Here is a 27,867-nt window from a genome sequence, read left to right on the forward strand (position 1 = left end):
GGAGAGCCGCAGGTTGGCCAGCCCTGCCATAAATCGTGGGACATCTCTGGAGTAACACAGTTGTGAAACATTTGACATTTTTATTTTTCAGGCTGCGGTGCAGTTTCCATTACCTGACAATGCAGTAGTCAGCAACATGAGTACTTGCAGCACAGCGAATGCCACAGGACCGCTTTTGGCCATTGCCTTTGGGTCTGGCCACTCCCTCAGCATACATTTTACTAAATCTGATGCAGAATACCAAGTTAATAACCTGACGTTTACGTACAACCTTTCAGACTCGAGCTTGTTCCCAGAGTCTGCTGAAAACGGTGAGCGGTATTAGATTTGTCACTGTATTATGGAGGGGAGAAATGTATTGTCTTTTAATACTTTGCATGTTTTTTATATTCCAGGTACCAAGCAAGTGTCCTCCAACAACACGGAAATATCTGCTAAAACAAACCGGTTTTACCAGTGCGCCAGTCCACACCTCATCATTATGGGCAGCGTCAATGCAACATTTCAAAACGTTAAACTGGAAGCTTATTTAAATGGCAACAATTACAGTGTAAATGGTACGGAAGAATCAGTTCAGTCTTTTACTGGAACTGGGCAGATTCTTGTCTTAAAGGCTTCATCACAGATGCATACGTTTTCTCTAAAATGGCAGATACCTGTAACAAACAGGGAAAACAAGGGGTTTTACAAACTTATATATATATTAAGGATAAGCAGTCAATATCTGGTTGGTGGAGGTGCGTGGTGTCATACCCCAATCAGCTGTTCTGCAGTAGCGGCGGAAGTACAGCGCTATCTGTTGTGTGTAGTGAATGGAGCTGGTAACTGCAGCACTTCCCCCTATTCACTTCAGTGCTCTGTACACTGGTGCCAACTCCTGACGGCAGAGTTACTGCAGAGCAGCTGATCAGCAGCGGTGTGAGCTGTCGGACCCCACTAATCGGATATTAAGGATAAGCCATCAATATAAAAGGACCAGACAACCCCTTTAATAGTCTCCTGTCCCGTGCTCTGGGTCTTGGTGGTATTATGACAAGAGTGACATAATGTCCCGTGGCAGCCGTGTTGCATCACCATTGTGAACAGTTTTAAGGCCTAGTGTACATTAGAGATATGGGGCAAGAAAATGTTAAAGGGATTGTCTGATTTCACTGTTACTAAGGTGAGATGAGATACAGTCCTGACCACCTCCCGGCCGGGAAGCAGCAGAGCACGCCAGCACTTTGCTGCTTCAGTAGCTTCCATTGTGGTGCATGAGCTATGGAAACGGAGTACTAGAGCAAGCTATGCTGTTTGAGTTAGGCTGGGTTCACACCTGAGCGTTTTACAGCGCGTTCCTACGCGCTGTAAAACGCTCAACAAGGAGAAACCAATGATTCCCTATGGGAATGGTTCACACTTGGGCGTTTTACAGCACGTACGATCGCGCTGTAAAACGCCCGACGCTCCAAAAAGTACATGAGCGACTTTTGGGGCGTTTGTGGCCATAGGACACTGTAGTGAATCACACAAACGCGCGTCAAACGCGCGTTTACTATTACAAAAACGCGCATAAAAATGCGCGTCAAAAACGCGCGTAAAACGCGCGTTTGCGCAACGCTCAAGTGTGAACCCAGCCTTAGGGAAACGGTATAGCTTGTTGTGCACCGCTGTTTCGGAGAGATAAGACAACCCCTCTAAGTAAATCTCCATATCTCAGACAACCCATTTATGTCTCTGCAGTGTTTGGGCTGCCAGTAAGTCTAGTCTATGTGCTATGGCTTCAGGAGTCTTAAAGTAGAGGGGATCCGTCGGCTCTCCCGACAGGTGTGTGTTAGTAAATACTTACCCATATAACACGTCTTCTGTTCTCCTGGAAGTGCATGATTAAATGGACAACAGTCTGTTACTATTTTACTTGTTAATAGTGCCATACTGTGTAGGAGGACACCCTATTGACAAGGGGGTATGTCAATCATCTTATTCATACTTCCATGAGGAATAACAGAGGAGCAGCACAGCATTCAATGTAAAGGCCCGCTGATAAATTAGTTGTTGCGTTAACTCCTTAGAAGTTGCTAGGAATTAGGGGAGTTGTATCGTCCAGGCTCCTTCTGATTGGTAGTCTGTCAGATTACATCTTTCATTTTCCAACGGATATGTGACTGGTTGCTGTGGCCAAGTAAGCCAGTTTTCCTTTACACCAGATTTGATAAATCTCCCCTCCAGTCTAGAACATGAGGTCATCTAAATGTATCCCTAATAACAGCATGTTGTGTATATATTCCTATAGCTTCTCTTTGCAAAGAAGATGTTTCTCCTACTACTGCCCCTACTTCCGCACCAACTACTGTCGCACCGACGACTCCACCAGTTAACCCTCCAACACCCATTACTGGAGATTATCGTGTTAATACAACTTCTGGGGCAGCTTGTATATTGGCCAGCATGGGTTTGCAGTTAAACATCACCTACAAGACAAAGGATGACAAGGTTTGTGGTTTTTCCAGTGGTGTCTTGTCTTCTGTTAGAGCTCCGCGTTCATGCTGTCTTCAGGGAGGGTGCCGCACATGAGCTTTCTGTCAGCATTGCTGAAACCTACTTGTGCGTTCATTCATTTTACCGGAGAGGGACAAAACATGCATGGCCGCCTCTCCTCTGCGTCCATCCTGGTCTGAGGGTGTGTGGAGTGAAGCTCAAGGAGGATCCCCACTAATGACTTAAAGGCACTCCCATGTTATGCCATTAGGCCCCATTCACAAGATCGTATTTTTGGTCCGCGTCTGATCCGCATTTGTACTTTCGTTCAGCAAAAAAAGATAGAACATGTCCTATTCTTGTCTGTTGCTGACAAGAATAAGCATTTTTACAGTAATTCCACAAAAAACATGCCGCACGGACGTCGCGTATATATATATATATATATATATATATATAAAAATAATTTTTTTTAATAATTTTTTTTATATATATTGCGGTCCGCAATATACACATGGTCATGTGAATGCACCCGTATTGTGTTGTTCCAGTGAGTCCGAGAATGATGGGGATGCAGTGCTGGTGTAACGCTGCATCAGTTTCCCCTGCAGAGCGGCGCTCCGAGCATACTGGTTTCTGGGATAACACCTTTACCTATTGCAGATTTTTCCTCACCCCGTGACATACTAGTCTGTTTATAATTTTTTATTTTTTTTTTCCTTTAGGATGTTTCTTCTAAGTTTAATATTGATCCAAAGCAAGTCAAGTATGATGGAAACTGCTCAGCGACTTATGCAACACTGATCATTTCATATGAGCAAGTCTCCCTCCTGTTCAACTTCTCTCTGGTAAGCCTAGGGCCATGAATACCACACCACCACCCAGCCACATGGTACTGTGCGTGGAATGGACTGTGTGCTTCAGATTTACAAATTAGCAGCCTACCCTTCCTGCTGGGGATTTCCTCTTCATTTGCAGCAGATTTCATACATTGCTACACAAAGGATGAAGCAGAATCCCAGTGTAACGCAGGCCGGCTCTGCAGTGAAAAATATTCATTTAATGCGCACACAGCATGTACTAGTGCTTGGGGGTTCACCACATCACTTTTTATTTATTTTTTTGTCTTTTTCAGAATGCCACAGAAAATAAATTTTATCTTGGTCATGTCCATGTCAATACAACTTTCCCAGATGCAAAAGGTGATTCCCTCGCAATAATGATTCAGTCCGTCCTTTTTTTATTTATTCCCCTCCCCCCCCCCCCCTTCAAGCTTTAATTTAAAGAACTTTACATCTATATAATTTAACTGTATGTTGTCTGTTTCTATAGAACCCATTAATGTAGATAGTGGCAGCGTCTCCTTCCTGCAGACTACGACACACAAGTCCTACAAATGCAACGCTAAGCAGATTCTCCAGATTACTGACAAGTTATATATCGACACCTACAACCTTCAGGTTCAGGCATTTGATATAGATGACAACAAATTTGGACCTGGTAAGAAGCATATGTATTTATAGGTTTCTCATTTTGGGTTTTCGCATGAGCAGATTACAGGTTTTGTTTTTTGTTTTTTTGTGAAACACGTTAGGATAGCAGCGTTTCATTTGCCTAGACCCTGTGAGCCACTGAACTTTAGAAAACATTTGTTTATATGGAGAGGAGGCACTTAGAAGTGTATCATGAGCGCCCCCTTGTGACTTCAATGTATATAACAGTTCTATGTAAAAAAAAAAAACAGCTTAGAAACAAGTGAACAATAATACAAATAGTAACCCACAAAGGGAATGATAAGCAGCACTCCAAAATATTCAATGACACAAGATTTATTCCCCATTGTTTTACAGCAACACTTCAGTGCCTCATTGGAGTCCTTTTCAAGCTTAAAAAATTGTTCCAATGAGGTCCTAAAAAGTTGATATTGTAATATTATGGAGAAACAGACCTTGAACATCTCCTTTAAGATTTTGGCGTGCTACTGCTTTTTTTTTTTTTTTTCCTTTGTGGACGTGGCGTATGGTCCTGCACGCACTACTAGTACCAGCATTCAACGTGCTGCTGTTTCATTCATTCAAATACCAACTAAGATTAAAGGCTTGCTTCGTTTTCAGAAAACCTTTGATATGTTCTAGCGACATATAGACAGTTTTTTGATTGGTGGGGGTCCAAACGTTGAGACCCCCATTGATCCCAAGAAGGGGGAGAGGGAAGCACTTGCAGACCGAATAGAGGTGGACTCATAGACTTCTTATTGAGTCTGTCTTGCTTCCTCTCCTGCAGTGAGAGGAGAGAACGTGCTACGTGAGAACTTCTCTCTCCTCGTTCTAATGAGCTGGGGGGGGGGGCCCTGGACCCTAACAATCAAACTTGATGTGTCTCTATGACATATCAAGTTTTTGAAAAACTCTGTGACCCTTTAATATTTTATGAGCCATTAATCTTACTGTGAGCAGTCTTATTGGATGCCCCAAGACCCTGTTACCAGTCATTGCTTCTCGGTTGTTTGGCACGTTGGCTGCTGTCTTACGACCTATTTTGTCTTCTCCTCATATGTTTGTAGATTGTTGTAGCTGAGGATCTGAAGAATGGGAAGTTATTGTTGTCTGATCTGATGTGGTATTCACATGTTTTCAGAAACCGCTATCGACAAACACTTGACAGTAACATTTGCAGCGTTTTGCATACAGTAATTTTATGTCTTCTCTTGTAGCTGTGGAGTGTGCAGCGGATCAGAACGGTATGTTGGTTCCCATTATCGTCGGGGCCGCACTTGCTGGACTTGTTCTAATTGTGCTCATTGCCTATCTCGTCGGCAGAAAGAGAAGTCACGCTGGATATCAAACAATATAATTGCGACATCTTATATCCTGTAAATGTTACCACTAGCTCAGTACAGATTTGCAGTGAGCCAACGGGTCTGATTAGGGAGATTCCATTGTGTGGGAAAGATTTCACGCAAACTGCTTCTTACGATATTTCTGCTATCTTAATGTGAACTACCATTTAAACGGCATATACTTACTATGCACTGAGTATCCTGTACGGAAATAACGAGTCTAAATTTTGTTTCTCCATGGGAAAGCAGTCATCATCAGGATAGGAGAAACAAAGTTCTTTTAAATGGCGCAAAAAATAATAATTCAGTTGACTGCGCCACTTCTGCATCCAGTACTTCTTAATTAAATTCTTCATACACAAAGGGAAATTGTTCATTACTACATTTACTAAGTATTGCAGATCATCCTGCGGTTGTGATTTAAAGCTGAATGACTTGCATCTATCTAAAAGTTACAGTTGTGTTTTTTCAGTTTTTTTTTTTTGTTTGCTTTTTGTTTCAGTGATCATAATTTTTCTCTGCCAGCTAAATAAAAGAGAAATGCCATGCAGGGCATTAACAATGCACTATTTCACTACTTTTAAATCTTGTTTGCTGTTCTGGAGGCTCTGCTTTTTCAGAGCTATTAATTTTCTAAAAAAAAAAAGGAAAGGAAAATGGATGTAATGTTTTGTCTCTTTGGCCTCTTTCAGACGGGCGTTGCAGGAAAATGTGCAGGTGCGTTGCGGGAACATGCACGATTTTTCCGCGCAAGTGCAAAACATTGTAATGCGTTTTGCACTCGTGTGAGAAATCAGCATGTTTGGTACCCAAACCCGAACTTCTTCACAGAAGTTCGGGCTTTGGGTCTGTGTTCTGAATACAGAATGCATAGTAAAATAGCGCTGGAGGGGTTAAAAATAAAATAAAAAATAATTAAACTCTCCTTAATCCACTTGATCGTGCAGCCCGGTATCTCCTTCTGTCTTCATCTTAGCTGTGTGCAGGAACAGGACCTGTGGTGACATCACTCCGGTCATCACATGGTCCATCACATCAGTGTTTCCAACCAGAGTTCCTCCAGCTGTTGCAAAACTACAACTCCCAGCATGCCCGCACAGCCAAAGGCTGTCCAGGCATACTGGGAGTTGTCGTTTTGCAACAGCTGGAGGCACTCTGGTTGGAAACACTGATGTGATCCATCACCATGGTAAAAGATCATGTGATGACCGAAGTGACATCACCACAGGTCCTGTTCCCCCACACAGCACAGAAGACAGAAGAGAAGAGATGCCGGGCAGCGCGATCAAGTGGATTAAGGAGAGTTAAATTTATTTTATTTTTTTGTTTAACCCCTCCAGCGCTATTGTACTATGCATTCTGTATTCAGAATGCTATTATTTTCCCTTTATAACCATGTTATAAGGGAAAATAATAATGATCGGGTCTCCATCCCGATCGTCTCCTAGCAACCGTGTGTGAAAATTGCACCGCATCCGCACTTGCTTGCGATTTTCACGCAACCCCATTCATTTCTATGGGGCCTGCGTTAGGTGAAAAACGCACAAAATAGAGCATGCTGCGATTTTCACGCAACGCATAAGTGATGCGTGAAAATCACCACTCGCTCATGTGAACAGCCTCATAGAAATGAATGTGTGGGGATTCAGTGCGGGTGCAATGCGTTCAACTCGCGCATCGCATCCGCGCGGAATACTCGCCCGTGTGAAAGGGGCCTTTGATTTGAGATTGGATTGGGTGATAATATTTCTGCACATGTGTACAGTATAGATATGTAAATGTAGAATGCCTTGCTTGATGCCTGGTTGGGGTTGTACTTTTAAGAAATGTTTGCATTGCCTTAACAATGCTAATAAAAAAAAAGTGTTTTTTCTTTATATGTGTCTTTATTTTTATCTTATGAGAGTTCTTCCTGCATCTAAAAAAGAAAGTATGCTTTGTCTAAGCAGTGATTACTAGTAGGTTTTTAATGTTGGTACAGGATTAGAAGTCCGTGACACTCTTGTTCATGGGCTTTTTGATTCGTACCCATAAAGGTACGTAAACAAAAAATAATAATTTTTGAAAGTTTAAGCCTAAGGATTGTAAAATAAATCTTTGTTTCACAGGAAATCGGCAACATTAAAGCCTATGAACAGAGGTTTGCTTTGGAAAATTTCCTGACCTATAGCTACAACTAATGTGATAAGGCTAGAGCTAGATGGCGACACTAGTCATGGCCAGGGTCACAACAGATTAGCGGTGATCCCATAGAAATTAATGAGATTGCAGTGCGAGTCTCAGAAAATCCGACACTGCTGTGTTTTTATTTTATTTTTTTGTGACTCTCGTTGCAATCCCATTAATTTCTATAAGATCACTGCTACTCTGCGCTCCTGGCCGTGACAGCTGTTATGTGACCAGTGTCGCAGTGTAGCCCTAGCCTAATTGTCAGAATGCTTTCATAAATTAAAGGAAATGTCAGATGAATATGACCAACACCCAGAGGGAATTTATTAAGATTAGTGATACAGCTTAACAAATTTGGCGCCTCTTACTCCAGCTCAATTTTTATTAAGAGGGGCAGGACTCTGCAGTCCATGTGCCAGAAAAACTAATTTTATGTTTCTGGATTTGTAGCATCGTTTCTTGATTAAATTCCTTACAATGGAAGAAAAGAAGCCTAAAGAAATCCATGACATGGTTTGCTGTATATGGTGATGATGCTCGTTCCTACTAACAAAGTTTTGGGCCAAAAAGTTTAAATGGGGTAGACCTGTTGAAACCTCTTCAGTGGAAATGTGCCGTTAAGGGGAGGCCATGATTTTGGAAGATTGTCGGGTCAAAGTGTTATAGGTCATGACTTAGGCATTTCAGCTGGCAGTTTCCAGTATCATTCATAAGGTTTTGTTGTCAAAGGTCAGTTCCTGGTGGTTGCCACGAATGTTGACGCCTGAGCCAAAAACTTGTCGCCAGCAATTTAGCCGAGAATTTTAACATGCTGAGAGAAAGTCCAGGAGGGCTTCTATTCTTAAATTGTTACGGGTGATGAAATGGGATCATGGTGGTAGACCCATAAGACCAAACAAGAGTCCATGCAATGGAAACACAATGGGTCACCAACTCCAATTTTGTGTGCAGCAATCACCTGGAAAGATCATGGGAACAGTTTTTTGGGATACAGAATGCTTTTTACTAGCATTCATGCCACACAAGATAACAATTACTGGAGACACCTATGCTTCAACAATGAAGGCATTATGTGAGCTAATCAAAGTGAAACACCATGGGAAGTTGTTGGCAGGTGTGTTGCTGCTTCATGACAATGCACCAGCTTACAAGTCTTGTAAAATCACCTGTGTGGAGCTTAACCATCCACCCTACAGTCCAGACCTGGCTCCCAGTGATTTACTTTCTCTTTCAAGACCAGAAGAAATTTCTGCGTGGGAAACGATTTCCTAATGATAATACAGTCAAAGAGGGTTCCTGGAGCAACAAGAAGGTTCCTATTCTAAGGGCATCCTATCACTGGAGGCAAAGTGGAATAAGTGTGTTGAAGTCAAGGGCGTTTACATTGAAAAGTAGTACATTCAATTTTCTAATTTCCCATGAAAATAGCTGCTGCCACTAGGAGGCGACCCTAAGCTGAAAAGTGTTAGCACCTCTCAGCACTCCTGCAGACACTGAGCTAATCAGTTTTTAGCTTAGTGTCCGTAGGAGGTAGACCTCTCTGCTTTGCAGGGCACCTTTGTTATGGAATATAATGGACACTTGCTTGTCATTTACAAAATGGTGTCTGTCCGAGAGACAACCCCCCAGTATGCATTCTATGATTGAAACTATTTGCAGCAAAAACTTGAAACTGTCAGGAATTCCTCTAAGTCTATCATACATATGCCTTAAACTTATTTCCTGTTTACATTCCTTCTTGCTAAAAAACAATCAATCATGTGAGCCCACTCCTCCCACTTATATGGAGGGTATATAATGTGCAGCCCCCACCTAATAAATTAGTTATGCTTTGACCTTATATAGAGGGTCAGTGTTATTTCTCTTGCCGTGCATGCACGTATCTATCTAATTTGGAGCAGTGTATTAACCTACCTGACCATTGATCAGAACCAGAACATTTTGTGCCCAACGTGGGGCTCGAAGGTTGGATCCCCTGTTCCTGTACCCCCGGAGATCAGACCTAGGAGGGCGCACCAACGGACACTGGGATCGCTACCTGTGATATGAGGTAAGAAAACAGAGTAATCTTGCCTATACTGTGTCCCCTGGTGTAGCCTCTTGTCATCTGTCTGAGGAAGGGCTGCGGCAGCAGTTGGGGCGCCTTTGAGGGCACGCAAGTAAGAACCCCACAGTAATTGATATTTTGATACACATATTTTTTATTAACTCGTTTTATTAACGATAAACCGTTCAGGTATGAATCAAGTGGAATAAAGCACATTAGTTTCCCACGCAGGGGAGCAACATGATATGATATACAAGTACAGAATGACGCATTACATAAGGCATACATTTCAAACCCAAAAAATCATGTTGAAAAGAGCTAAGAATAAGAGCATACAACTGCACACAATAATAAGAAACTGGACACTTCCTCCTTAACCCTATCTTGGATTGTCAGTTGCTGAGTACATGAGAGGTTTGCAGGGTCAGAATGGAGGAGCACCATTCTCCCCAAACCTTCTGACATTTTTGTGGGCACTTCCTGTGTTTAAAGACAATGTTTTCCATGGACACTACATGGTTAACAAGGGACTAACACTGGCCCAAAGATTGAGGTCTGTCCCCCATCCATCGAAGCGCGATAGCTTTCCTAGCCAGGAATAATGTTTCCACTAAGAATATTCTATTATAATGGGACCATATCTCCTCATCCAGCACTCCAAGTATACAAAGTTTAGGACAAAGGGGGGATCGCAGCAGGGACCATTGTGGATAATACTCCCAGGACCGAAGTCCAGAAGCGGCGAATATAAGTGCATTCCCAGAACATATGCCAGAAGTCGGCACGGTCCACCGAGCATCTATGGCACCTACTATGAGGAATCCTTCCCATCCTGTGGAGCCTGGTGTGAGTGAGGTAGCTCCTGTGTAGAATAAACATCTGAATCAATCTATTATTGATAGAGGGTGAAACCCTGGTCGGAGTAAGAAGCTCCTCACTCCAATCATCCCTCGTCAGAGAGGGTATGGATAACTTCCATTTACCTTCTCTTAGCTGAGCCTGCAGACCATGTCTCAATTGCAGGTACCTAAAAAACATATTGCGGGGCACACCAAATTTGTCCTGAATTTGCAAGAAGGAACGTAGATGCCCACCCTCATACAAATCCTCCAGTGTGCAGACTCCATGGAGCTTCCACATATCAACCCCATCCCTCAGACACATGTGGGTGAACATTGGGGTTATCCCACAAGGGAACCACATCAGGCAGATCCTTATATGAATGCATTTTAGAGGCCTGCCACACTTGGTGTGCCAGTTTGTGAAGAGAGAGAAACCGTCCGCGAGGGCAATTTGAATTCTCCAGAACCGGCCAAAGAGTACCCAGACACAAGTGCTCTTGTAGAAAGTATTCAGCATTGGGCAAATCAGCTGATGAAACCCAAGGCCTAAGGAACTTAAGCTGTCCGGCTAAAAAATATAGAAAGAAGTCCAGAAGAGAAGCACCCCCTTGCATCTTTGGCCTCTGAAGCACAGCCAAGTATAACTTCCTTCTAGCTCCACCCCACACAAACAAAGCAACCATGGCATGAATACGATCAAAAAAGCCTTTAGATATGGGAGTGCACGCGTGAGCTAAAACGTACAGACCCTTGGGAAGCAGTATCATTTTTACCAGATTCAATCTGCCCATAATGGAGAGGGGAAGCGACCTACATGACTTGAACTTATCTACAAAGAGCGCCACTAGGGGCTCAATGTTCAAAGTGTATGAAAGGTGTGCAATTCTAGTGATTACTATCCCCAAGTACTTAAAGCGATCCACCACAGGTAGTTTGTAATAATGAGATGGCCAGGTGTGATCCCAAAGTGGCATGATAGCTGACTTGGTCCAGTTTATGCGCAACCCAGAGAATTTGCCAAACTTTTCAATAATCTCAATTGCTCTAGGGAGCGATGCCTCAGGGTCAGACGTAAACAGAAGCAGATCGTCAGCATAAAGTCCTATTTTATCTAACCTGCCTCCCATGGTGATACCCGTGTATATCTGATCCTGCCTTATTCTTAGAGCTAAGTGTTCTATAGCTACTGCGAATAACAGAGGCGACAAAGGGCATCCTTGCCTCGTGCCCCTGTTAAGTGGGAAGGAGCTGGAGTGATAACCGTTAACTAATATATCAGCCCTCGGGCGCCTATATAAGATCTCGATCCATTTGATGAATTTCGGACCTAAGCAAAAACTCTTGAACACGGCAAAGAGAAAAGTCCACTCAATCGAATCGAAGGCCTTGGCAGTGTCCAAAGAGGCCATAGCCCACTGCGCCCCCTCAGCCGATCCTATCTGTGCAATCACCTGGGCTCTCCTTATGTTATCAGAAGTGGACCTGCCCGGCATGAAGCCCAACTGATCACTATGTACTATTGAAGTGATCACTTTATTAAGGCGATTCGCAAGAACTCTGGTGAGAATCTTATAATCTAGATTTAAAAGGGAAATAGGGTGGTATGATCCATGATATGAAATTGTGGGCTCAATATATCAGTGTATCTGGAATATACCTCAATTGGAATGCCATCCGGCCCAGGAGCCTTCCCAGCAGGGAGGTCCGAAATTGCGAATTTAATCTCATCCAAAGTGATATCATCCTCCAATACAGTTCTATCCAGATCACAAAGCCGAGGATGAAGTACCTATGAAAGGTATTCCTCGATCTCAGGCGCCGTGTAGTTCACAACGGAGTCATATAGATCCGTGTAGAAACTCTCAAAGCATTCTAGAATTCCCTCCACTGACTCCCTCACCAGCCCGCCAGGGTCCCAAATTCTGATAACTGGAGGAGACATGTTATTACCATCTGCGAGGTGTGCAAGGAGCTTTCCTGCCTGATTGCCCATCTTAAAGGACTGCTGCTTAAAGAGGACCTTTCACCTGAATAAAACTTCTAAACTAACTATACAGGCATGTAGAGCGGGGCCCAGGGACCGCCCTGCGCTTACTGTTATACCTGGGCGCCGCTCCGTTCTCCCGTTATTGCCTCTGGTATCTTCATAGTTAGGCTCCCCCCAGGGGAACCTGCCGGCGCCTCCTTCTCCCATGCTGGAGCGCTGGCCAATCACAGCGCTCAGCTCATAGCCTGAGAGGCTTTTTTCTCTCTCAGGCTATGAGCTGAGCGCTGCGATTGGCCAGCGCTGCAGCATGGGAGAAGCAGGCGCCGGCAGGTTCCCCTGGGTGGAGCCTAACTATGAAGATACCGGAGGCAATAACGGGAGAACGGAGCGGGGCCCAGGTATAACAGTAAGTGCAGGGGAGTCCCTGGGCGTCGCTCTACATGCCTGTATAGTTCGTTTTTGTTTGTCTCAGTTGGGGAGGATGTGAAAGCATTCTCAGCCTCCTTGCATCTAGTGTGTAATTCCACCTCTTTGCACTGCGTGTCTCTCTTGATGAAGGATATTGATAATTTCTGACAACCTCTCAAGTACACTTTCATAATGTGTCCCATAGCAGTAAGCCATCTGTCTCAATATCCTGCACCTCCAGAAACATCAGCAGCTGATCAGGGACCCTGTCATTGCTATCGAAAAGAGACAACAAGAAGGGGTGGATGCGCATCTTACCCCCCTGTCTAGCAACATCAGACAGTTTCAGCTCGGCCCATATCGGGGCGTGGTCTGAGGGGCCCTGGGGCCCGTATCTCACATGGTTAAGATCAGTGCAGACCAAAGCATTCCCTAAAATATAATCAATCCGGGAGAGAGCTACCCTGGATGGGGTGAAACATGAGTATTCCTGTATTAGCGGATGTCTGATCCTCTACAAATCCAACCACCCCATTTCAGCAGCTATTCTAGAGAGAACAGTATCAGGAGGAGAATAATCATGCATATTAGAATCCCGGCTAAATCTATCCATCCCGCAGTGCATAACCATGTTAAAGTCGCCCATACAGAGCAGACTAACATTGGGGTATTGCACAACAAAGCAATGGAAGAAGCAGGCGGCGGGTTATATACATTAATCACTACGTAGGGGGTACAATTAATGTGCACATATAAAAAGATATATTGGCCCTCTGGATCAGTAACCACCTGATGCACCTCCCATCTAAGACTACTATGGACCATTATAGCAACCCCCCTAGAATGCGAACTTCCAAATGGATTGACTAAATATTGAACCCAGGGTTTTTTAAGCCTACTCCCGGTCTTGGGCGTCAGATTAGTCTCCTGCAGACCAACAATGTGAGGGTTAAAGGAGTGAATGTGTGAGAATACCGCTATCCTTTTCTTTGGATCTCCTAAACCCCTCACATTCCAGGACAGGATTTTCATGGAGGCCATTTCAGGTACGACCTAGATCTTATAGGATGTCTTACTGCTTTTCCCACTATAGAGAAGTGATTCAGTACTGTACACCACTGACTTGTCATTTCACTGTCTAACCCTGCTAGAGTAGAAATCTATACCTGAAGAAAAACAAATCCTAAAAAACATAACTTAAAACATTGAAGTAACAAGGCGAGTATATGGTCGTTGGATTCTAATCCAACTAGTATTATGGGCCCATATTTTGGAGACCTGCATAGTGCAATCAGATGGAATACCTATGCAGGTAGTGCCCTGATCCCGCATTATTATGAGCAACCACACTACATGTTCACATTTGGTGGCAAGGCATGCACAATAAGATGAATTAAATTATAACATAACTCCCACATGGATGAGATTAGCGGTTAATGGAGCAGCATGATCCACATCCGCAAACACTACAATAGGTGAAGGAGAAAGCGAACAGAAAGTCACCAGGCAATAGCAATACTTGCGCAATAGACGCAACCAGCAGGTCAGTGCAGTCCTGAACGCCCCGATTTCCTGGAGACCCAGTCTTCTGCTTCTTTAGGGTCGGCGAAGAATATGGTTTTCTCCCCATCCACTACATGTAGGCGCGCTGGGTTCGCCATAGAATACTGCAAATTCAGGTCTCGCAGACGCCGCTTGACCGAAACAAATGTGGCTCTCTTCTTTTGTAGATCAGCCGAGAAATCCGGGAATAAAGAGACTGTCACATTTTCATGTTTGATTACTTGCTTGATTCGAGCTTGGCTAAGGATGAGATCTCTGTCCTTCCAATTCAATAATCTCCCAAGGAAAGGCCTCGGTGGGGCCCCGGGAGGAGTGGATTTGGCGGGAACCCTACATTCTATGGTGTATGCGTTGGAAAATGGCGCCTCTGGAAATAATGCTTTGAACCAAAGCTTGAGAAAGTGTCAGGGTCCCGACCCTCTGCTTTTTCCGGAAGGCCCAGGATTCAGACGTTGTTCTATCTGGCTCTATTCTCCAGGTCGTCACACTTCTGCTGCCACTGATTCACAGAGTGCTCAAGATCTTTCCCCACCAAGGGTCTGGTTAGGTCTTCAAGTGAAGATACCCTGTCTTCAGTATTCTTAACACGATCTCTAAGCAGCTGGACATCGTGCCGAAGCAGGCCCAGGTCCACCCTCACCTCCTCAATCTTGCCGGTAAGCGATGTTTGACAGGAGGATATCGCTGACATGAGCTGAATGTAGGCTGTTTTCAGGGTCCCATTTTGGACCCATTTTCGGTGTGCTGGGTTTTCTCTTGCGCTTGCACACCGTCCACTCTAAGGTAGGAGTCAGCAGGTTGCCAGGATTAGACAGGATTAAGGCGGGGAATCGGAGCTGAGCGGAGATGCGTGCTCACATGCCGGTAGTTGGCCACGCCCCCTGATACACTGTGTTTTATGTGTTGTTTTGACGTCATATATGACCTTGAGCACCTGTGTATAAACTACCGAGTTACAAAATAAGGAAGCCTACCTCATTTGCCTACAACGCGGTACAGCCATAGGCGTCTGTCCGGATAGTAGAAGGGGAGGAGGAGGTCAGAACCAGTCCAAAGGTGTACTACGTGTCTAACTCAAAGAAGAACTCAGGTAGTTCAGGAATACAGGGTGCAAGCACAGGTTCCGGATTTGACGGCTCCAGGAGATATTACATTATGGGAAATGTACAAAGTGTCCCGAAGGGATGCTGCTCACCGGAGCAGTATGTGGCGGACAAGAGAGGGAAACGCTTCGCAAAAGTGTTTACCCAGGTTGGAGAAACATTCTGAGATGTGTAAAGGTGGCACTCTTTGTGTTGATACATGGAGAGCATTGTTAAATGAGAAGAAAGGTAAACGTACTGATGAAAAGATAGTAAGTGCAGTGGAGGTGTGGCTTGACTGCAGCAAAGAATTTGAACGGGGGGGGGGGGGGGGGGGGGGGGAGAACAGACATATAATGAAAAAAACTGTATGCCCGGGCAGCCACCTTATAATAATGGTGTCATCAAGAAGAAGAAGGGGGGGGGGGGGGGTGAACCTGTGCCGTATGTGGGCAACAGAATACTCCATCCCGTGTTACGTGCCTCGCATGCGGTTCTTCACACCCACATAGCCACATTCCTGTCGTCCCCCAGCACCTCCACCCCACAGCTCTGCATGAGACACCGTCATATTCCCAGCCGACATCTACGGCTGGACTGTTAACCCCCAGTAACCCAGATCCCTCCGTCCTGCCTGTAAGTTTAAGCACTCTATCCCATGATAAATCCTGATGGCACATTCAGTCTGCCACAGCAGGTTGTTCAAGTGATGGTCGGGAAGAAGGAGGAGTCTGATGATGGTGATGAGAACCCAGCAGAAACCCCCATGCATACAACTTTCCCCTGTCCTGCAGATATGAGCACTCCTAAACGGAGGTCAGACTTGACCAAGGAGGAGCGGCGGATACAGAATGTGGCACAAATGAAGAATGTGGCAGGAGAACAGTCTAAATTTTTGGGATATGCAAATGAGACCATTTTATCCAAAGCAATACCTAGGGGACCTCCTAAATATGTGTCATTCACACCAAATCAGCTGTATTCAATTGTCAGTCAGTTGCCAGACCCCGTGACCCACCCCATGCCGTTTTACCGTAAATTAGATCAAATATACAAGACATATGGGTGTATGTGGTCAGATCTACAAAGTATAGTAGAGAACAAAACTGGAGAATACTCAGGCCTCATTCTAGAGAAACTCAAGAAGCCAGAAGGAGGATATGATGACCAGACCTCGGGATCAGGGTATGACTTCATAACATGAATGGAAAAATGGGCGAAGGACAAGTTAGCTGACCAGTCATCCACGCTGCAAGACATGACTCAGGACAGGATGGAATCAGTGTAAAAATTTGTGCTGAGAGTGAAACAAATTTATAGGGAAATTGGGTTCAGCATTAATGAGCCCGTACACATGAGGCTTCTATCACTTTCCTTTGTTGAGGGTCTGAGACCGGACATCAACAAAGCACTAATCACATGTCGCCCCAAGTGGAAGGCTTTACCCATAGACATACTCAAACAAGTTGCCAACGGACTTGAAGAGAACAAGAGAACCAGGGTGGCTGTGACTGCCGTCATGTCAGGGGAGGAGAGTGGGGACTGCCCCCCCCCCCTCCACACGTACCTGCTATGGGTGTGGGGGAAATGTACAAAACCGGGACATATAAAAAGGAACTGTTGCAGTTGATACCTCTTGCCCTCCTATCAGCAATGGCGGCAGCAACAGCAGGAAAGCATGCCACCTCCCCCACCCGACAACCAATAGGACACCTGCAAGCCAGTGTCGGGAGGGGATAACACCTACATGGCTGTTCACACCCCTCCCACTGGTCCTGCCCCTCGAGTGACACTTGATGTAGCGGGAGAAAGATTGTCATTTCTTGGAGACACTGGTGCAGCCCGCAGCGTCCTCTGTGAAACCGCCGCCCTCCCATCCTGGCTCACGAACATTCAACTATTGTGTTCCGTGTTAGAGGGGGTTGTGCAACACAACCCGATCACAAAATCCATTTCCATCACCTCAGCACAGCTGCGATTACCCAGCGGCATCATGACCCAGTTTGTCGTTAGCCCTACTTGTCCCTTTATTCTTCTGGGGCCGGATATCCTCCAGAAAGGGCCAACATACAATTTCAGCAAGATGGAACAGTACTCCTCGGGACAACCCTGTGCCCCGAGGAAAGTTGCCTCCTAATGGCCCTCAGAACAATAGGTGACGACATTGTAACTCCACCAAACAAAAATGTGTTGAACACCATATGACCACATATCCCAGAATGCCTTTGGGCTAAGGAGCCCCAAGACATAGGACACCTGAATGTCCCTCCCGTCTCAGTGCTCCTAAAAGACCCGAACGTGCTGCCTTACAAGGCCCAATACCCGCTGTCAATGCAACAGCAGGATGCCATTACGCAGCAGGTACGTGCCCTGTTGCAAAATGGAGCATTAGTGGAGACCATCTCTCCGTGTAACATGCCCCTGTACCCGGTATGGAAAAAGCCAGAGAGAGGTAAATCCCCGACATACAGGATGGTACAAGACTTTAGAGCATGCAGGCATACATGCAGGCAAGCAATACAATTGGACTCTGATGCCTCAGGGAGCACAGAATAGCCCCTCATGCTTTTGCAAAGCCATGTCTTCCGTGCTCCAACCATGGCAGGCAAACAACCTGGAGGTCGAACTGCTCCAGCCCTTTGGATTCTTAACTACAGCCTTCCCTTTAGGCTGTATGTCATGGAACGTCAAGGACACGCTACTGGAGTTCTTACCCAAACTCCTGGTGGACGCAACAGACCGCTGTGCTCCTACTCTAAGTGCCTTGACCCTGTAGCCAGAGCTGCCCCTTCCTGTGTCAGAGCTGTCCATGCTGCCAGCTCTCTTCTGGACGTCACATCTGACATTGTGCTTGGGCACCCCCTCACTATTTTGGCTCTGCATGACATCTCTGCCATCCTCCAGCAGACACAACCCAAACACCTCACTGCACAACGCCACCTCCGGCTGCAGTGTAGTCTGCTCCTGCCAGATAATGTCACCATTCAGAAATGTCACATCCTTAACCCTGCTGCACTCCTTCTTCTTCCAAGGGGGAAGTATACTAGAGATTCAGGAGAAGCTTCTGAAGATTTTATTGATCTGCATGCTGAAAAAGATCTTCAGCAAGAAGAACTATGGACCTCAACTGACTCTCTTTACCAGGAACAGGATCATGATTGCATCACAATGATGGAAGCTAAAGTAGGGACACCACCATCGGTCCAAGACACTCCTCTGACAAACCCTCATTGGATTCTCTTTGTGGATGGCTCAAGGTACGCCGATGACAAAGGGAAATTCCATACAGGCATGGCAGTCACTAGTGAGCATGAAGTGCTGTGTGCAAGACAATTGAACCCAGACCAGTCAGCACAGGAGACTGAACTCATTGCCCTCACTGAAGCCTGCCTCATGGCAAAAGATTCCAGATATGCCTTTGGAGTAGTTCATGACTTTGGACAAAAATGGAAGGCACGGGATTACATCACAGCCGCAGGAACCCCAATCAAAAATGCCCCAGCAGTAGCAGCCCTAATGGCAGCAGTACTCCTGCCCACTCAAGTGGCAGTGATCAAGGTAAAGGCCCATTCACGAACTGACACTCCTGAGGCCAGAGGAAATGCCCTAGCTGATCAAATAGCGAAGAGAGCAGCAATGGAAGAGGAAGGAGCCCAGACAGAACAGATCCTGACAGTACAAGAAGATCTGGAGCAAGAGGAAGTCACATGGGACCTACTGAAACAAATGCAGAAACAGGCCACTCCCAAGGAAAAGGAAACCTGGTTGAAAGAGTCAGACCTCGAAGAAGAATCCAGACTCTGGACACCGGGAAAGAGAGTATGCCTACCCAGAACTCTCTATCTCCTAATAGCCGCAAAAGCTCATGGGCAAATGTCTCCCAAAGGCCTTATATCCCTTTCAGAGGGTACAAATCGACCACATCCAGATGCCAATGTGCCAAGGGTTTCAATATGTGCTGGTAGTGATAGACTTGTTTTCTGGGTGGCCAGAAGCCTACCCCGTCCGAAATCAGACAGCAACTACTACTGCTAAAAAACTGATACAGGAGCTGGTCTGTAAGTTCGGAGTACCTGAGGTCATTGAGAGTGATCAGGGCCCAGCATACACTGCCAGATTAACCCAAGAAGTCTGGGAAATGGTAGGGTCGCCCCTGGCATATCACACCCCCTACAGGCCCCAAAGCAGCGGCAAAGTTGAAAGATTGAACGGGGTGTTGAAGTAAAAAAATGTTGAAGATAACCAGAGAGACAGGGCTCAATTGGGTTCAGTGCTTGTCTATAGCACTCTTTTCAGTTAGGCACACACCAAGGCCTCCACATAAACTGACACCATACAAGATCCTATTTGGGATAGGGCCAAGAATGGGACAGGGCCAAGAATGGGGACAGTATTTCCCGCAACAGTTGCAAATGCATTATGAATCTGTTGCCAAATATGTGATAGCTCTAAGTAAACCATTGTCTAACATACATGCGCAAGTTTTCTCTTCCATTCCAGATCCTAACTCCCTAGAACAGGGATGTCAAACTCGTGGCCCTCCAGCTGTTGCAAAACTACAACTCCCATCATGCCTGGGCATACTACAGCTATCAGGGAATGATGGGAGTTGTAGTTTTGCAAAATCTGGAGGGCCATGAGTTTGACATCCGTGCCCTAGAACAGGGGTGTCAAACTCAAATTTATCGGGGGCCGCATCAGCAGTTTGGTCACCCTCAAAGGGCCGGTTGTATCGGACTTATGGGGGATCTGTGGGTGACACTTATAGGGGATCTGTGGGTGACACTTATGGGGGATCTGTGGGTGACACTTATGGGGGATCTGTGGGTGACACTTATGCGGGATCTGTGGGTGACACTTATGCGGGATCTGTGGGTGGCTCTTATGGGGGATCTGTGTATGACAGTTATGGGGGGGATCTGTGGATTACACATATATAGCATCTTATGCTATGTGTCATCCACAGATCCCTTCCATAAGTGTCCCTGTAGTGAATGACCCTCAATACACGGGCTAGGGGCCGGCATCTGCTTTTATAATGATTGTGCAGTGACTATTCTACTACACGGGCCCCGCTCACTGTATAATCGTATCTCTAATAGTTAATGGTTACCGTATGTATATAATCGCATAAGGAGCGCTGTGTATTACCGGTACTTACAACTACAAGCGCTCACCGAGAGGAGGGAGGAGGCAGGAGACAGGCCTGGAGGACAGGCGCTGGCAGCGTGAGTCATACGTCATGCGCCCACGCCGCCTGCTTCATTCATAAAGTGGGCGGCGCAGGCGCGTGACGTATGACTCACACTGCCAGCGCCCATCCTCCCAGCCTGCCTCCTCCCTCCTCTCGGCGAGCGCTTGTAGTTGTAAGTACCGGTAATACACAGCGCTCCTTATGCGATTTATTATCACTTCCTGCAGGGGCCGCCTGCAGGAAGTGATAATAAAAGGTGAAGGCTGGCGGCCGGTGGCGGCTACGCGGGCCACATGACGAGGTCTGGCGGGCCGGATTCGGCCCGCGGGCCTTGTGTTTGACACCCGTGCCCTAGAAGGAAGCCACACTCTGAAACCTGGAGAGTGGGTGGTGGTCAAGAAGCATATCAGAAGCACCATCGAACCACGATACGAGGGACCTTACCAGGTGCTGCTGACCACCCGACTTCTGTAAAACTCGAGGGGAGACCTAACTGGATCCACGCATCACAATGCAAAAGAATACGAGTGCCAGCTCCATATATCGAGAAAAACACAGCTGAATCTGCATGATGCCTTTTGCAACAGTTATCGCTCTGCTACTTTTTGTCTACATCTACACGGTCACATATACTTAGAATCTTCCAAAGACAGGATGACAAGTGGCCATCACCCAACAAAAAGAGAAGGATGGCTACATAGTCACCACTTTCTGGTTTAATTCCTCCAGTACTCACGTGGCTACCTTCAAATTCGATTACTGCAGTCTAGAATTGTGCCCAATGCCAGCATTGCAATGTAGAATGTACCAAACGGGCAGCGATAGATCCACATAAATCTGTGTCACTGATAACCAGTATGGGGAACAGTGTAACTCGTGGGGAGCAGTTGGCTGCAACACGGGTGACCCATGGGGATACAAACCTCAGAGTGCCCGAGACAAAAAAGACACTGTTTAAGAGTGGAAGATGCCACCCAAGTGTACAGACAGGCTCCAACATGCCACTTACCCTCACAATAGAAAACCCCAGCCCCAATGACGCAGGGACATACCTTGAAGGCACCTGGATGGAGGTGGTAACTGCTGGGTACATGGGCATGTCTCACCTGAAATACCTACATAATCTCACAAAGATAGAGAAGGGTCAGTCCAAACCCTACACTACCTCCCTTAGGCAGATGACAGCCATAGCAGACCCCACCTTTGAAGATACTATGGCCGCAGAGACAGGATTTTCTGACACCAACCTGTGGTTAGAATGGATGAAATATAATGCTGACACACACAATAAGACGAACTGTTACATATGCAGGGGGGGGGGGGGGGGGGGGGGGGGGGGAGCACGCCCACACCTAGGCACAGTGCCTTTGCATCTGCCTCCTGAGACTGAAAGGTGCTCCCTCAGCCTTTACACCAACACTAGCGTGCATGGTTCTGCCTGTGAAAAGTGGAAGAGAAAATACCACCTGGTAGTAAAAACCCCCAAACCAGGTGAAGGCATAACCATATACCCCGGTAACTACACCTGTTACTTCAACCCTGGCAGTCAGAGATTCTTGGGCAACTTTACAGAGGGGTACTGCTCATCCTACAGCAACCTGTCCACTGTAACAGAATCAGAGGGTATCTTTGGGGGACATCTATTGGATCTGTGGAGACAGAAAAATAAGAACTAGGTTAGAAGGCAATTAGTTTGGTAATTGCGCCCTAGCGAAAGCCATAATGCCCCTTCACATACTAGAAGATGACCCCACAGTAAGAGGGTATACTCAAAAAACCTATTTAGGGAGGTCAAAAAGGGAGGCCTCCCCACAGGGGAGCTTTGACCCACATGTGTATATAGACGCAATAGAAGTCCTGAGTTTAAGGCCAGAGATCAGGTGGCAGCTGGATTTGAATCCATACTCCCAATAGTGACAACAAGAACGTCAACTGGATAAACTACATATATTATAATCAGCAAAGATTTGTAAACTACACCCGTGATGCCCTAAAAGGAATTGCAGAACAGTTAGAGGCTACTTCTGCTGTGGCCTTTCAGAACAGGAAGGCCCTAGATATGATCCTAGCTGAGACTGGGGGAGTTTGTAAAATTATTGGGGAAAATTGCTGCACCTACATCCCAGATAACACTGGCCCCAAAGGGAAGGTAACCGAAGCAATAAACAAGCTTACTAACCTCTCAGAGAAATTAAAATGTAACTCAGGGATAATAGACCCATGGGATGAGTACTTTGGATGGTTCAAAAATTGGAAATCCTTCCTCACCCACATAGGTATGGTGATAGTCTTGATGCTAGTATTAATGTCAGTAGCGTTATGTTACATTGTACCCTGTGTCCGAAAAATATGTGAAAAAATTGTGACAGCCCAAAATTGTGACAGCCCACCATGCTGCTATATGGTGAAGAAGAAATGGAAACCAAAGAATTCAACACAAGTTCCCCCACCAATTACGATGTCATACCGAGATGGGGAAAGATGAATCCCAGGGTACTATCATAAGTCCGATTAACCGGGAGTCTACCCAAAAGGGGTAGGTTGTCGCCACTGTGTTTGAAGAGGATTGCGAATGGTATTCCCAGGGGTTCACTAGGCAGGGAAAGTTCTACAATCAAGAATCCAAAGGGGGACTGTTATGGAATATAACGGACACTTGCTTGTGGGTAAGGGTACTTTCACACTTGCGTTGTTTGATTCCGGCAGGCAGTTCCGTTGCCTGAACTGCCTGCCTGATCAGGCAAACTGTATGCAAACGCATGTAATTTTTTCTGACTGATCAGGCGTTTTTCAGACTGATCAGGATTCTGATCAGCCAGAAAAATGCCTGATCAGTCAGAAAAATGCATTGCAATACCGGATCCGTTTTTCTGGTGTCATCAGGCAAAACGGATCAGGTATTTTCTTTTCTCATTTTTAAAGGTCTGTGCATGCGCAGAACGGAAGGACGGATCCATTTTTAATGCCGGATCCGACACTAATACATTCCTATGGAAAAAAAATGCCATTCAGGCAGATTATGTGCAACCAGTGGATACTAGATTCAATCCGCGAGGGATTTAGACTGGAACTTCTCTCTCCTTTTCCTCAAGAATTTCAAATGACAGAATTTCAATCCTCGGCTCTACAGAATCAGCTGATAGCAGATATTGCTCCTAGATTGCACAGTTTCTGTATAATTCTGGTTCCTTATCCTCAGGAGTTTAAGGGACATTATTCAAGGCTGTTCCTGGGGAAAAAATAAAATAAAAAAGCCAGCTGGTTCATTCAGGACGATAATAAACCAGAAGGCCCTGAACAGATGGATTACATACCGCAAGTTCAAGATGGAGTCGATAAGATCTACGACTCCACTAATAGCTCCGGGGGTGTTTATCTGCACTATAGACCTGAAGGATGCATAGGATGCATACTGTAACGGTCCGGGTCTGGTTGGGAGTCTTTTATTGCAACTACTTGGGGCAATTGCAAGGCCGATAACGTAGTCAGGAGGAACCCAGTGGTCGATGCACAAAATGAGCATCAGTATTCGCAGCAGAGAAGGAGACTAGCTTTGCTCACAGGTTGAGAGCACTATAATCTCGCAAGGCAGGAAGTGCAAGGCTGGGTTTAAATAGGATGTTCAATCAGGGAACAGGGTGGAACAAACCAGGGAGGCGGGAACTGAAACTAGAGGCACAGGGAACTAAGCTTCAGTTCAGAACAGGAGCTGTCCAGAATGCGGAATAGCTCAGTTTGATAAGCTGCAGCCTGGGACACAGGAGTCCCTGGGTTCAAGTCCTGACACATACTTTCACATCCCCATCATCATTTCCAACAATACCTAAAATTTGCGATAAGAGCGGAAGGAAGAGAGTCTTCCATTACCAATTTCAATACCTCCTGTTTGGAATATCCTATGCTCCTCAGATATTTACAAAAGTGATTGCAGAAATAATGTCATTTCTAAGGCAAAGTCACATAATGATAGTTCCCTACTTGAATAACTTTCTACTTATAGCAAAATCAGAAGAGCTTCTGGAGAATCATCTTCAACAGACCCTATCGCTACTAAAGGAGTTGCAGTGGATATTACATTATGGAAAATCAGACTTTCACCCAGAAACTATTTCTGGGGATGCTTCTAAACTCAGAGGAGCAACAATCCTGTATTCTGACATCAAAACAGTAGAAGGTAATACAAAGGATAGCCTCCTTCAGAACAAAAGGAAGATGCACCTTAAGAGAGTCCATGCATTCCAGTAGTTCCATTCAAGGCCCTTACTGGAGATAATTTTATCAACATGGTACAGAGATCATCATTCCCTAAATTTCAAGTTGAGTCTTCAAGAGAAAGTAAAGAACTCCCTATCCGAGAAGCCCTAAGAATAGGACTCCAGCTTCTGTGATAACCATGGACGCCAGTCAGAAAGGTTGGGGTGCCCATTTAAAGGACTCCTTTCTTCAGGGAATGTGGTCCATCTGGGGCAGTCAAAAATCTTCAAATTTCCTGAAAACTGAAGGCAGCAGGGCATTTACTGAAAAACCACCTGACGATTCTTTCTGATTATATGACTGCTGTCTGTTATCTCAAGCGTCAAGGTGGAACAAGGAGTCCTCTTCTTCGTGGTCTAGCGGACCAGATCTTTACATATCGGCCATTCATTTAATGGGGACGTGCAACACTACAGTGGATTTTTTAAGCCGACACAAGTTCAACCCGGGGAGTGGATGCTCAACAAGGAGGTCTCAGGTGGGGCATACCACAAGTAGACCTATTTGTGTCAAGAGAGAATTCTCAAACAGAATATTTCTTCTCTCTAAACCCAAGAGACAATCCAATGGGGGTAGACGCTCTCTCCCAGGAATGGAGTATGGACCTGGGGTATGCGTTACCACCCCCTCCCCCCCCCCCCCTCCCTTCCCACTAATCCTGGCAGTGTTAAGGAAGTTAAGAATGAGTTCAACAACGCTAATCTTGATAGCTCCAGCATGGCACAAAAGGTCTTGGTTCCCAACTCTGAAGGACTTATCTATTGCAGAACCAATGTCCCTACCAATAAGACAGGATCTCCTTCTACAAGGTCCACTAAAACACCCAGACCTCGACAGACTGAAGCTGAGAGGATCCTGAGAGGCAGAGGCGCTAAAATAATAACTTTATTGATACATAGAAGATAAAAAAGAATAAACGGGGTGATACATATTACCCTTGCTGGTTGTATACATACAATAGATGGTGAGGTCAACTACTACTGAACACATAGAGGACTTGCACCAAATAGGTCATATGTGTCAGATGGCCGTGGTAACCACAGAAAGGTAGTGAGAGTCCATTTGGACTATTCACTAGACTGACCTCTTCATCCAGACAAAACAAGAAAACAATAGTCACACAGCACAGATGATTATCACACCCACTATAATATAAAACACCTGTTGGATGTGTCTGTGCTTATTGTGACAAGGAGGGCTGGGGGTACTGGAGGGTAATTAGTTAATACTGAGAGCTAGTCAATAGCTTACTCAGTCTTTTAGAAAATTGCCTCCAAAAATTAACACGCATATAGGGCAAACTGGGACCTTGGTTATGATACCCAGTGTCCTAATTAGTGTAAAACCCCTGTACTGCCTCATAACAAAATAAATAATACCCTCAACTAGCTAAGAACCCCACATTAGCATCCGGCTCGACACGTTTTATCGTAAGGGTGACTCTTTAGGAGCTAACAAGGCACGTGGTGGTGAGCTGAGAAGATGCCGCCACATTGAAGTATGTGGCAGCATGTCTGGTGCTTGGGTGGCCGTGAAGCGTCCACCAGACTTGCTGGGTTTTAAAGAGGGAAGACCACCCCTAGGAGGAGTACGGGTGACATGTATGCCGGAGGGGAGGGCGGGGCAAGCCCGCAGGTTACTTCCCACATCCCGGTCGACTCCACGAGATGTGTCACCAAGCTCCACAAAATAAGGTAAAGAATAAGGGACACAAAAGGAATGACCAACTGTAGAAAAAAACTGGTATAATAGTGAATGGAATGGGATACAGTGATGGCTAGATATGCGCCTCGGAAGACACCTTACCTAACATAATGATCGCAGTTGCCCAGTGGGCCAGCCTTAGACGAAATAAAGTCTAAAGACGGTACCCCCATATATTGGTGTAACATCCCGGAGACTGACCTCTTCATCCAGACAAAACAAGAAAACAATAGTCACACAGCACAGATGATTATCACACCCACTATAATATAAAACACCTGTTGGATGTGTCTGTGCTTATTGTGACAAGGAGGGCTGGGGGTACTGGAGGGTAATTAGTTAATACTGAGAGCTAGTCAATAGCTTACTCAGTCTTTTAGAAAATTGTCTCCAAAAATTAACACGCATATAGGGCAAACTGGGACCTTGGTTATGATACCCAGTGTCCTAATTAGTGTAAAACCCCTGTACTGCCTCATAACAAAATAAATAATACCCTCAACTAGCTAAGAACCCCACATTAGCATCCGGCTCGACACGTTTTATCGTAAGGGTGACTCTTTAGGAGCTAACAAGGCACGTGGTGGTGAGCTGAGAAGATGCCGCCACATTGAAGTATGTGGCAGCATGTCTGGTGCTTGGGTGGCCGTGAAGCGTCCACCAGACTTGCTGGGTTTTAAAGAGGGAAGACCACCCCTAGGAGGAGTACGGGTGACATGTATGCCGGAGGGGAGGGCGGGGCAAGCCCGCAGGTTACTTCCCACATCCCGGTCGACTCCACGAGATGTGTCACCAAGCTCCACAAAATAAGGTAAAGAATAAGGGACACAAAAGGAATGACCAACTGTAGAAAAAAACTGGTATAATAGTGAATGGAATGGGATACAGTGATGGCTAGATATGCGCCTCGGAAGACACCTTACCTAACATAATGATCGCAGTTGCCCAGTGGGCCAGCCTTAGACGAAATAAAGTCTAAAGACGGTACCCCCATATATTGGTGTAACATCCCGGAGTATGTTACCAAACTCTGTCACCCCGCTACAACATGTTAGGTGTATGTAAATTGTAATCTTGTGTAATTAATCTGTCATTAAAGGGTTTCTACCACCACATTTTGACCTAATTAGCTGTCAGACACTAGCGATCTGCTAGTGTCTGCTGTACCTAACCATGCTATTATAATCTCTTTCTCTGCAGCGGTTATCCTAAAAAACGAACTTTTATTACTATGCAAATGAGCCTCTAGGTGCTATGGGGGGCGTCTTTTCAGCACCTAGAGGCTCTGTCTACTCACCATGTCTGCCGCCCAGCTCATCCC

The 27,867-nt window shown here is 45.6% G+C and overlaps 2 protein-coding genes across 2 annotated transcripts in view; one reads left to right on the forward strand and one right to left on the reverse strand.

Moving 5' to 3' along the window:
- Positions 1-6,001, forward strand: part of LAMP1 (lysosomal associated membrane protein 1) — a 16,098-nt gene extending 10,097 nt beyond the window's left edge. Inside the window, exons 3-9 of the mRNA XM_044286273.1 lie at positions 92-311; positions 396-557; positions 2,273-2,472; positions 3,183-3,305; positions 3,593-3,659; positions 3,790-3,957; positions 5,171-6,001. Coding sequence (XP_044142208.1) covers positions 92-311; positions 396-557; positions 2,273-2,472; positions 3,183-3,305; positions 3,593-3,659; positions 3,790-3,957; positions 5,171-5,310 — 1,080 coding nt within the window. The 3' untranslated portion in view covers positions 5,311-6,001. The remainder of the gene's footprint in view (positions 1-91; positions 312-395; positions 558-2,272; positions 2,473-3,182; positions 3,306-3,592; positions 3,660-3,789; positions 3,958-5,170) is intronic.
- Positions 6,002-22,037: 16,036 nt separating this feature from the next.
- Positions 22,038-27,867, reverse strand: part of GRTP1 (growth hormone regulated TBC protein 1) — a 92,412-nt gene continuing 86,582 nt past the window's right edge. The window contains exon 10 of the mRNA XM_044284773.1: positions 22,038-22,237. The gene's annotated coding sequence lies outside the window, so the exon portion shown is untranslated. The remainder of the gene's footprint in view (positions 22,238-27,867) is intronic.

Source organism: Bufo gargarizans, chromosome 3 (assembly GCF_014858855.1).
Source record: "Bufo gargarizans isolate SCDJY-AF-19 chromosome 3, ASM1485885v1, whole genome shotgun sequence".
NCBI classification, from domain to species: Eukaryota; Metazoa; Chordata; class Amphibia; order Anura; family Bufonidae; genus Bufo; species Bufo gargarizans.